The 12,799-nt window shown below is 41.9% G+C and overlaps 1 protein-coding gene across 1 annotated transcript; it reads right to left on the reverse strand.

Moving 5' to 3' along the window:
- Positions 1-2,988: 2,988 nt before the first annotated feature.
- LOC124121901 (membrane primary amine oxidase-like) lies at positions 2,989-9,340 on the reverse strand. The gene is made up of 2 exons (XM_046485027.2): positions 9,183-9,340; positions 2,989-6,429 (listed from the first exon to the last, which is right to left on the reverse strand). Exon 2 carries the CDS (start codon positions 6,418-6,420, stop codon positions 3,940-3,942), a length of 2,481 nt encoding a protein of 826 aa, XP_046340983.2. The 5' UTR covers positions 6,421-6,429; positions 9,183-9,340; the 3' UTR covers positions 2,989-3,939.
- Between the last annotated feature and the right edge of the window lie 3,459 nt (positions 9,341-12,799).

A 12,799-nucleotide genomic window follows, 5' to 3' on the forward strand; every position in this document is an offset into this window, starting at 1 on the left:
CCTACAATGCGAGGTGCCAGTGTTTATTCCAAAGTGCAAATATACCACCGATTGCGATGTAATTAAAATATATATCCTTGGACTCAGTTTGGAGGGTTATGTGTCAACTTCCTTTTGAAACACTGTGTGTTTTGAAACCTTATTTTGGACTAGTCAAGACTAGTGTTTTTTAATCTTGAACTGAATATGTGTTCCATTTTTAACTACCTGTGACCACTTTTCGAATTGTTTACAGAACGCCGTAATATAGCTGGAATATTGCTGAGAACGGCGTTAAACAACAAACAAACAAACAAACCCGAAGAAAAAAATGAACCAAGTTACCACCATTTCTAAATAGTATTACTCTTGTCTTATCTAAACTTATTTCAAACCCCCATTTGTTACAGTATGATTTCCAAAGCATCTACGTTTCTTTGGAGTTCAATTACATAACCACCATCATTATGTACTTTGACTATGTCAATATTATTATTCCCGACATGGGTACAATGTGTGAAGCCCATTTCTGGTGTCTCCCACCGTGATATTGCTGGAATATTGCTAAAAGCGGCGTAAAACCATACTCACTCACTCACTCACTCACTCAATATTATCAACATTATCAACATCAATACATGGATAGATGTTTTATTAGTTATTTAAGGAGACATGGTCCATTGTACAGTTGACATTTTCAGTTTGATTTGTTTAGTCACGTGATATACATAATGTATAAACAACAGAATGACAGAGAATATATGTTTAAACAATATTGCTAATGAACGTATAACAGCAGAGTTGTTGATCATTAACATCTTGATTTTATGCCTATAGTTAAACATCGGAGTGTATTATTCTCTAAGATGTTCATACTTATCACGTACTAATAAAACATGAATGTCATCCCCAATCTCTTTACAGATACACATTTCAACTTCCCTATTTTCACATTTACGTTTGAAATTTAGATTGAAATTTTGTAATGACACTCTGAATTTACGTAATGCCCTAACAAGCGATTTATCATCTTATATACTCATATAATTCTCTGGTTCTGTAGCAGACTTGATATCATTGTAATGGCTGAGGAAACGTGAAGAAGATATATTATCAAGCCAGTTGTGACTATACATGTCATGTAACCTTTATTTGAAAGAGTATAAGAAGAAAGTTGTATCCCCTACATATTGGGAAGTCCACACAAAGGAATATCCACATGAAATTAACAAATATCTGACAGAATTGTACATCCCAAAATGTTACGTCCATTATCCCAGTATAAAACGTAGTGATTGTTTTATAAACTTCCACCAGTGGCCTCAAAGTATTTCTATACATAAACTCTCTGTCTTTCTGTCTGTCAGACATCATCCGCGAACAGTAATAACAAGATTTCATCAAAACTTTCCTTCACACATATACCTCTTAATTGAACGCTCTCCGTTTCAGGCCTGAAATAATGCCGAAGCAACGTTAACTGTTACCTCACTCACTTTGTTCATGTATGCATTGGGGGCACGGGTGGCCCAGTCGTCTAAGGCGCCGCGATTCGCTGTGCAGAGTTGCGACCCTTTGGCCTGCCAGAAGCCTATGGTTGTGGTTGTGTCAGCACCATACCCGTGCTCGCGGGTTTCACCGAAGTGGTAAACGTCTGAGACATGCATCACTTCAGGCTTTCCTCCAACATTAAGCTGACACGCCGTGATATAACTGGAATACTGTTAAAAGCGGCGTTAAACCCAACTCACTCACTCATGTATAAGTTCATCGATAAAGAGAGTGAAAAGAACTGGACTTAAGCTGAGGGGCAAAAGAAAACATATAGAGTTTGTATTTTATGTAATTGAAATTTGAAATAACCCTTGTCAAATTGTATTATGTCTGTTTCACATTAATCACTTCTGTAACAGATTTTAAAAGCAATCTGTGGCAAGGTAATTTGTGTAAAATGAAATTGGTTCAATGAAGACTGAGATAATAAATTTATTTGCAACCAAGTGACCCTACCGTGTAAACTTATGCCGTTAAAATGTACATTTATTGGTCTTGAAAGATAAGATTTCTAAGATACCCAACAGCAGTTGTGTATAATGCAAATACATTTTTAACGTTTTTTAGTGAAATTGTATTTTACAAAATTAAACCATGTAGAATTATTCTTTGAGTGCTGAGTAAGTGCCAGCACAGTTCGTGTTTTGGATTTAATATAGATACGACACATCAGGGTGACGTAACTCTCCAATAGTTACCTTCCTTTCATGTCGGACCGCCTCCGTGGTCTAATGGTAGAGCGTCCGCCCGGAGAGCGGAAGGTCCGGGGTTCGATCCCCGACCGCTCCATACCAAAAGACGTTAAAAAGATGGTACTTGTTCTTACCCTGTCTGGCGCTCGGCATTAAGGGTCTAAAACAAGGACTGGTCGGCTCGGAGCATTGGTATCTCATTGAGCTGGCACTATAAATCGGTATCAGTCCGGACTAGTACAAGCAGCCACACACACACACACACACGTACATGTACGTCGCTATATAAGTGCAATAATCTTGGACGCGACGTTAAATCCCATTTCACCTCACCTCACCTCCTTTCATGTCGAGCTATAGTCCAGCAGCTCTAGCCTTACATTTGGTGTCTACATTTCACAACATTTAAGGTAAAATCGAGCAGGCTGTGTCTACGACGATTTCAAAGAGCGTCGTACGACTAGGTCTGAACAGGGTTACAACTTTCAAGCTCTAAGTAAAGCTTTCGAAAAGTGCTATGGCAGCCATTTCCAAATTTGACAAGTGACATAAATTATGTCCGATACTATTTTGACATGTACCATATGTTCCCGTGTTTTTATGGTCAATACTTGACTTGCCTTTGTATGTGTTTGTGACAGTAGCCACCCTTGGGCAGAATACGCTCACCTTTTCACGAACACCTGGTATGATCACTATTTGATAACGATTCATAAACACATGCTCATGATACAGTCGGACTCGTACAAACGACTCTAGTTGCTTTGGAAAGGGATTTGTCGCTTTTATTCATATTTTCCTCTCTAACACATGCTTCGATATTTTCATTCTTATGTTTAAGTATGGGAAACGTTTTACCGTGAATACTTCTAAATACAGGGTTGCAAATGCAATAAAGATAGCTACACAGATAAACGGAAATCAGAAGACACACAGAGTAAACTACGTTTATAACGAACGGTTATAACGAACTGACCTATATAATGAACTTATTTTTAGTCCCGGTCATTTGTTGTATGTATGCTGTATATATGCTTATAACAAACTACGGTTATATAGAAAATAATTAGTGGTCCCTTTGTGTTTTTTTATAACCGTAGTTCACTGTATTAGATAAAAATACACACGAAATATTCCGTGAAAAGGTATATGTTATTCTGCATACATCATATTACTCTATATTTCATGAAGATGAAAGCAGAAAAGCCGAGTACAGAGCACAGTGACATTTCTAGCATGGTTGCATGGCAGTCATGTTAAAGGTTGTGTCAGAGGTTTTCGAAGATAATAGCGGTTCTGGGATCATTCATAGACAACTTCAGCTTTATAAACCATATGATTTAAGAGGAGATTTTGACAATGATACGTGATGGCAGAATAATGGTCAGATGGATCTTATGAAGGACAGACCATGCGTCACTTTGACGTGGTCTAGAGGTAGAGTGTCCGCCCGGAGAGCGGAAGGTCCGGGGTTCGATCCCCGGCCGCGTCATACCAAAAGGCGTTAAAAGATGGTACTTATTGTTACACTGTCTGGCGCTCGGCATGAAGGGGCTAAAACAAGGACTGGTCGGCTCAGAGTCAGTATACAGGTGAGCTAATGATGGATTAATAAAGGGATATGACTTCCGATAATGTAACTGCCATATTATTCTCATCAGTAGTGCACAGGTATAGTAGTGTGAGTATAATAACGGAAGCAGCTGCAGATATGTTAGTTACAAAAGTAGCAGTCTCGTGTCTTCTTCTCAACACAGGATTTCGGAGAAGGTGGCCTCTCAGTGAAGGAGTGATCTCTCGTATCCAAGAACTGGGGCATGTCAAAAGTTGACGTTCTGTCAAAATAGTTCCAGGGTTTTAAGGTAAAGCTTGACTTCGCCCCAATAGTTATCGGGAAATCTTCAGCTGTCGGTATGTGCAGAAAGCCAACTACCAGCCACGTGACCAAATCCGTATTGTTGATTGGTTCGTTGTTAATGAAGTTCTCAATGGAGCCCATCGGGTCAGCCAATCGGTTAAGGTCATATGTTCCAGAGATGAATCGCTCTGTATCATTGTGTTTGGTGACAATGCAGTGGTACTTTGTGTAAGATGAAGCCTTCATAACTGGATGTGTATCAGGTAGGACCTGTACTGCCATGGTTTCAGGAAGAATTCTGTACCCTCTTTTCACTCCCCACCTGTTTTTGTTCTCACTCGTGACCGTCCAAAATTCGGGATTAATCATATCGATTTTCAGACCAGATTCCGTTGCTAGGGTTTCCCATTCCACATACCTTGTTTCATTATACAGGAAATAAGGAGGCTTCTCACTGACATTGGCTTGTGTCTTCAAGGCCCCCAGTACATCCCCAGCTTTCCACTTAATAATGTCAAAGTTGTTGTTGGTACCAAGAATGTCCATATCGACCTTGAAACCAAAAGTATGATCGTGGAGTGCACCGTGTGTATATGTTCCGATTTTATACCCAAATGCATCAGTCGATTTCGATTGTCCAGCACGTGCATCATCCTGATCCCAAAAGCTCGAATGAATATACCCAGACGCAGCTGCTTCTGTTTTAAGGGACCCATCTAAGAAAAATCGAAAATCAAAAGAATAGTCATAGTTACCAATGGGATATGCAAACCTAACAACAAGATAATTGTTAGCCAACCCAGCAGCGAACATGCCCTTTCGTCTCCACAGAGCATCTTCGCCGACTGTTTCAAATATACATATGGCTTTAGCTGTAATGGGAGTCTGACTATAACCGGAAAACCATGATGCATCGACAAGGGTGGAATGGAAAGGACAATCAACTCCGAGTATGACATCCTGGACCTCTCCCAGGCCGAAAGTACCATCAAGATAGATTGTATTTGCTCCTGAAGTCACGTCTGATGCGTAGGTTAAGGTTGCTTCGTTGAGGGAATTCTCATAAACAATCCTTTCTCCCTTAAATTTAACATTATAGATACTTGGGCCACGGAACTGGCTGTTGCCAACAACAAATTCCCAGTCCATCCATTTCACCGTGTGGTCATGGATTGTAAATCGTGGACCAGATGGAGGATATGACCTGGGTGGAGGTCTGTCAGAGTAGTCCCTCGGTTTATCATTGTTTTGTTTTGGATAAGAGGTTGAAAACAGTGATTGGCGGAAACCTCTTGGCAGGGCAAATTTTCTGAGTGTTCCGTTGTTGTAGGCAGACAGTAGAGCGTCGGCTGTTGGGAAAGGTCCTTGGTCTAAATAGTAAAAGCTGTGTGTGTACCAGGTGTTAGTATTCACTCCTGGATTGTGAACAGTTCCCGTGAGCGGTAAAAAGTTTAAATCTCGCCCGCGACCCAAGCCGTCTGTCGTCAAACCCAACACAAACCGTGTTTCCCTTTCATTTGGATCAAGACCTGGCGGAGCTTGTGCATGGAAGTCAATTCCTCCGTTAGGGGTATATCCCCCGTCAAAGCTCTCCTGAAGTAAGGGGCGTAGTGTGGTCATTGCGAGAAAGACTTGTTCAGCGATTCCTTCAAATTCAATGCCATCTCTGGGTCGACTATTGTAAGGGAGTTCCCCATCTCTGTACATAGCCTGAGCTGTCATCGCACCACCAAGAGGTCCGACCCTGTATTCCATCAAGTCTGGAACAGCTATGTTGCCTCTGTGAACGTGGACATCTGCGTACCTGCCTGGATTGGGACCCCCTTTATCGAGGTGGTTGAGGGCCTCTGATTTATATGGAGCGTAGAGAGATATGCCATAGATGTAGCTATCCTTCAGAGTAGGTTTTCCATCTGTCACTGAAATAAGACCTTGAGTTTTCATGAAATTTTTGATAATGTTCATTTCTTCTTTAGACAGCAGTTCAAATGGCCCCTTGTCTTCGGATCTACTGGATCTGGTCGGTGCGTTATCTGCAGGGCAGGTTGGAATGGATGTTTTGTTCGATGAAGGTTGAACAGGAGCTGTTACCATAACTTGAACTGGAGCCGGAGTGGTCATAACATTGCATTGGGAATCACCCATGGGCTTCACAGCATAGATTCCAATAATAATTCCAGTTACCAAACCAATGGCGAAAATAATGACACCTGATATCTGGTGGCACAGAGTGCTCTTGAATGTTGATACTGACCCTGCCGAGCGTCGGTCACCGCGTGGTTCTTGGTTACCAGTATGATCACCTGTTTCAAGACTGTAGGTACCATTGGAGGCCATACTGGATATCTGAAAATAAAAAAAAACATGCTAAAGGAATGCAGCAGCGTTAGCTTCTGTCTCAGTAAATATAAAATTGTTTGTTAGTGGTGTGAATTATACTCTGCAGAAATATCTGAGAGATGCTGCCGATACCCATACAAAATTAACACCAAAAGTGAATTCGTCTTTTCTGCATGGATTGGGATTCATTTGTGTGGAAAGAATTAGGTACTGCAGAAATTTTGTGAAAAAATGGACCAATCTCAAAAAACATAACCACGTGAGTACCTGGCGCCGAAACACACCAACATAACATGCACGTGCAACATCACTTATGGGGCTATAAAAACGTTTTATGTCTCGCCGTGCGGATGGTAGACGACGTGTTTAAAGACGTCATGGGGAACATTTTGAGCGAAATTGCATAAAGGAAGTTGACAGATTAGGCGATGGTAGTGTGCACATGTGGGCAGGCATCTCCTGGTAGAACAGACTTGGTGCATGTTACATAGATCAGATTCTTCGGTCACTCGTCCTTCCCATTATTCAATTAGGCTGCATTTTCCAAGAAAACAATGCCCGACCTTACACGGCAAGCCTTTTTCAGGAATAACAACATCCAGGTCTTATTCAACATTTAGTACTCCTTGAAGGAGGGGGTTTATGGTTGGCTTCCCATTATTCAATTAGGCTGCATTTTCCAAGAAAACAATGCCCGACCTTACACGGCAAGCCTTTTTCAGGAATAACAACATCCAGGTCTTGCCGGGGGATTCCTCAAAGTTAGGATATAACGACCAAACGTGAACGGTATATCGGTAGTGTAACACCACGCTGCTAAACACTATGTAATGCAAAGACATCAGTCATGCACAAGGAGTTGCCTTATATACCTTCTATATTTAGACCTTTCAACATTTAGTATTCCTTGAAGGAGGGGGTTTATGGTTGGCTTCCCATTATTCAATTAGGCTGCATTTTCCAAGAAAACAATGCCCGACCTTACACGGCAAGCCTTTTTCAGGAATAACAACATCCAGGTCTTGCCATGGTTCGCCAGGTCTCCAGATTTAAACCCGATCGAACATTTATGGGACGCACTGGATCAACGACTGCGAGCACGTCAGCAACAACCACATAACCTACAACACTTGGCACAAGCAGTGCAGGAAGAGTGGGTTAACATTTCCCAGGCTGCTTCCATGGGCCGACGAAGTCAATCAGTTTTGGACTCTGATGGTGGCCATACAAGATATTAAGCACAGATGACCTTTACCTTGAAAAATCTACTGGTCCATGTGTGGCATATGGAACCTGGGTCAATGACAATGACGTGTGTCAATTCTGAACAAACGATTACCATAATGTTAATTATGTATATGATATATAAGTTATACGTATAAAAAATCACTTTTGCGTTGTTGTTTTTGCAGAGTATATATGTGACGGCTAGTTTATTATGGTTTTGTTGGTAACTAACCTTTTCCAGAAGTCCAAACGTTTTAGCGCATAACTAATATGCATGAATGTGTCGTACGTTAGCAAGCACTGACAGAAACATACCAATTATATCAATCCATAATTGCCATTGTCTCAGCCAATATTGTGCATTACTAAGTGATCTAAATGTGCTAAAATTCCATTCATGCAAACCATGTCTTACAGAACACGAGAACAGTCTTATATATATAAAATGAGCAAGCTTGTATCGGGGGATTCCTCAAAGTTAGGATATAACGACCAAACGTGAACGGTATATCGGTAGTGTAACACCACGCTGCTAAACACTATGTAATGCAAAGACATCAGTCATGCACAAGGAGTTGCCTTATATACCTTCTATATTTAGACCTTTCAACATTTAGTACTCCTTGAAGGAGGGGGTTTATGGTTGGCTACGTCAGGCGTGCCAGAAACCTGTGTTTGGTTTAAGCACTCCTCGGCTGTGGCTGAAAATGCAACTCGAGGTTTTACATTTTCAACCAAACTTAAGAAGGAGAGTGTTAACTTTTTAACCGTCCAAATGCAAGAAATAACAGAAAGAATAAATGAGTGAGTGAGTTGGGTTTAACGCCGCTTAATCAGTATTCCAGTTATATCGCGGCGTGTCAGCTTAATGTGGGAGGAAAGCCAGAAGTGATGCAGGTCTCAGACGTTTACCACTTCGGTGAAACCCACGAGATTGGTATGTTGCTGACAAACCTAGAAGCATAATCGGGGCGAACCGGGATTCGAACCCACAATTATAGGTTTCTGGCGTGTCCAAGGGACGCAGCTGTGCACAGCGAATCGCGGCGCCTTAGACGACTGGTCCAATGACATCAAATGACATCACTAATGGCTCTGCTACTGAAGCTGTTTGCCGTACCTTTTACACCGAAAACACTGAATATGTCTGTCCACAAACTGAAAAGGTTGGAAGATTGATGTTGGATGATAAATAAAATCTCACCCTCGTGTCTTTTGATATCAAATATACCAACACACGTTGATAAAAGTTGAAAAACTCCTCGCCAAGCCTCAGAGTTTTTTCAATTTTATCAACTCGTGTTGATATATTTGATATCAAAAGAAACTCGGGTGAGATTCTATATTTATTCGAATGAGAGCCACTGGCCCATATACAGATAAATTGCATACATACGTATAACACGTCTTTCATCATTTCAGTCGTTTTGTCCTCATCAAGCTAACATACCGTGATATAACTGGAAATACTGTTAACATCGGCGTTCAAACAGCTCATTCTCTAACTCAAACTTCTTTAAATAATGGCTTACCTTATATCCCGATCTCCCTCAACCCAATACAGCTGTGACAGTTAGGCGTGCCGTCATACACTAAACAGGTAGCCGACTTACATGTATAAAAGTGTAGCCGGATGAAACCGTTTTAAAAAACTGCGTTATCATTCCGCACACACAGGCGACAAAGACATTTTTGTTCCCGCAGAATGCTCAGGTATGATTCACGCACCAGCCGAGCTTGTCTTGCCTACGGTCAGGTTCATATACTGATCCGCAAAAGAAACGTCACCATGGATAGATATATGAGAAACCTTATTTGTCCAAACACTGTAAACATACTTTGAGACATATTAAAAAGATGAAACTTGGCAAAACTGATCATCAAGGTTGAAATTAAAGTGTCCAATGTTCTTAAAGAGAAACACAACACTAGTCTTTGAGAAAATGACATCCCAAGTCAGTATCTCGTGTGTCCGTCATGTCTTTTGATGACTGCCGTGCAACGTCGATACATGGAATGGATGAGGCGGTTGATGAAGGGCATAGGCACTTGAGCCCACACGCTGAGGAACGCCTAACACAGTTCAGCTGCAGTTGTCGGCCTCGGTCGGACGTCATTCAGCCGTCTTTGAATGCTCAATTGGATTTAAATCGGGACTGAGGGCAGGCCCCTGCATGGTTCTGATGCCATTCTCCTGGAAGAAGACTCTTTTTGTTCTCGCAGTGTGGGCACGGGCGTTATCATGCTGAAACTTGTGGTTGCGGCGACGTGCCAAATGAGGTATGGCGTGTGATCTTAAGACTTGATCAATGTAACGAGCTGCAGTGACACCATTGCCTCTCACTGGACCGATTTTCTTGAAGACCACAGGGCCGACCCTCTGTGCAAGACCAATTCTACCCAACACCATGATGCTCGGACCACCCCACGTGTCTCTCTCAACAACACAAGTATCCGAAGAACGTTTCCCACGGCATCGCCAGACTCTCTCTCTCTCTGCCATCTGCTATTGAGTTACAGTAACGGCTCTCGTCTGAGAAGAGGACTCTTCTCCACTGCTGGTGGCGCCAATGCTGGTGCTTTGTTGCCCACTGAAGACGGTCCCGGCGATGACGTAGTGTTAGAATGGGTCCTCGGTGTGGCCTGTGTGGTGGAGGTGTATGCTCGTCAATCGTCGACGCACGGTATCCGCACTAATGTGTCGTTGGTGTGTCCTCGTGGTCTTTCGAGCAGTTTCCGCAGCGGGAGCAAAGCGATCTTGAAGATCCTGACGTCGGGTGGTGACCCTTGGTCTTTCACTACGTGGTCGTTCATCTGTAGTGTTGGTGGTCTGGTACCGTTGCTGGAGCTTGTATATGGTCCTTACGTGGACTTGAAATGCATTGGCTACTTGCTGGGCGGTTTGTCCAGCTTGCAATCACCCAAGGGCTTGGTGTCGCTGATTTCTTGTCAATCTTGGCATGTGGTAGCAATTCAATAACGAATGAATGTTATCCGATCTAGGTGGATTTTTGTAGGGCAAGAAATAGGGGAACGCATGTGCATTTTAGATTGCACGGAACTCACGTGCATCGGGTTACCATGGCCATTGCCGTGATGCGTTTGGGCGATCGGTTTTATTGTCATCCCCTTTGTTTTTTTATCATCAAATTTCATTTTTCCGGACAAGGTAACGTTAAATTTTAGAAACTTTGACAAAAACTACCCAGATATTTAAATGACAACATTTCATGCAATGTTACCTGGGGTGTAGTTTCTTTTGCGGTTCAGTTTATCAGATGGAATATTGCTAAACGGGGCGTGAAGCACCACAAACCCAAATATTCTTTTCTCAAATTGTTAACATTGTCATATCAACCACATGTTCTAGTAACGCACTGAAATAATGAACCACTTATTCACTTAATTCACAAACGACCCAGATTTTGGAGCGTAAGCTGGCCTAACAACTATGTGAAGATTATTAATAGATAGCTATAATGTCTACATCCTTGAGTAGTGCAAAGAAATAGTGCATGACCGGTGACACACTTTATTCATCTTACATTCGGCAGCCACGTGGATGCCCTCTATCTCTGTGCATCAGAGAAAGCAAAAGACACATAATACACGCGCTAGCATTACTATCGCCCGGACGACTGCACACTTCACTGCACAATCTCAAGGTCATTAAGGTTTTTAGACTGTCGGATAGTTGTTCGCTTGTCGTTTAATGCCCAATTTCCGAAGACTACTTTATCCAGATACATATTAAACGTATGCCTCATATTAACCCAGCTGGAGAATGGACCATGTCCTTCATAGTAAACCTTCGATTCCCGACATGGGTACAATGTGTGAAGCCCATTTCTGGTGTCCCCCGCCGTGATATTGCTGGAATATTGCTAAAAGCGACGTAAAACCATACTCACTCACTCACTCATAGTAACCCAGGTACCCATGGAACACATCCATGATTGTAACTAAGATTCATTCGTCGTAATAACTCGGGGAAACGGCTTGTCTGAAGCCCCGAAATTCGTTGCACAGGGTTGCGTCGTGGTTGCGTTCTGGAAACCTATGATCGAGGGATCGAGTCTCAGATACGCCCACATTATTTTTCTAGTTTTGTCAAAACAATGACCGCGCTCGTCGTGGCTGACACGAGGTTATGCTTCTGACTCACTTTTAAAAGATCCGGTGAACCAAAGTCACCCACTCCGTCCATCGAATCAATGTCACCACCATAACAAATGGGTATTCGGAACATTACTTAATATTTTAGAAGTATATGCAGTCTTATGTGGCAGTGTAATTTAATATATTTAACAATATTGTAATTGCATGACATTGTTTCTGTTAGATTCAGTAGGGGTTCCTAATCATTGTGTTTTAACAATAATTAGTTGTCAAGAATGTATTCTGATATGTGCTGTTTGTTTCTCACCGAATTCTGTTGCGAGGAGATTTCTGGCTTAACATATTGATTCCATTTTGAAGTCGACACGTAATAAAATGCATTCCCGAAATTGCCGAAAACAGCTCATGCGTTGAGGTTGACAGCCTGTTTTCAATGTCTGTCCCCTGAAAGAGACCCTGCGGCACAGGCCATGGACTGCAAATAACGTGAAGCTAAAATACGAAGTTTTACAAAACGGACAAAGAGGCTACAACAACCCGCGAGCTTAACATGATTCGAAAATGAATAGAGCACTCCATTATGTAAAAAACGCTTCACAAAATGCAATGTCACCAAACCTGGTTAAGTGTGAAATGAGCTCTCTGTAGATACAATGACACCTTGGTACACTCCAGTACCAGCAATACTCTTTATGACCGTCAAATAAAGGTACCATGGCGGTATTCGCGTTAGAATAAATCCTTTCTCACCTATACTTGTCGTAAGAGTCGAGAAAATGGATTTGACAATCGGGCTCGATGAATTTGTTGATTCAGGGTACACTGACGGCGTTGGACGTTTGTCATTATATTTTTTATTTGCACATTGCCGTGATATAGCTGGAGTGCTTTTAACTGACATTTTGAAGACAAACAAACCAATTAGAACTACAGTAGTCGTGTTTAGAACCGGCAAACGATCGGTTGATACAATGGGCAATGCCCCATGCAAACAACACATGACACCAAATCCAGTAAGTCGTCTTTTACG

The sequence above is a fragment of the Haliotis rufescens genome, unplaced genomic scaffold (genome assembly GCF_023055435.1).
Source record: "Haliotis rufescens isolate VD_foot unplaced genomic scaffold, xgHalRufe1.0.p SCAF_18, whole genome shotgun sequence".
In the NCBI taxonomy this organism is placed as follows: Eukaryota; Metazoa; Mollusca; class Gastropoda; order Lepetellida; family Haliotidae; genus Haliotis; species Haliotis rufescens.

What these genes read in the sequence shown, in the direction of transcription:
- LOC124121901 (XM_046485027.2), bottom strand. Translation starts at nt 6,420, where the DNA reads ATGGCCTCCAATGGTACCTACAGTCTTGAAACAGGTGATCATACTGGT.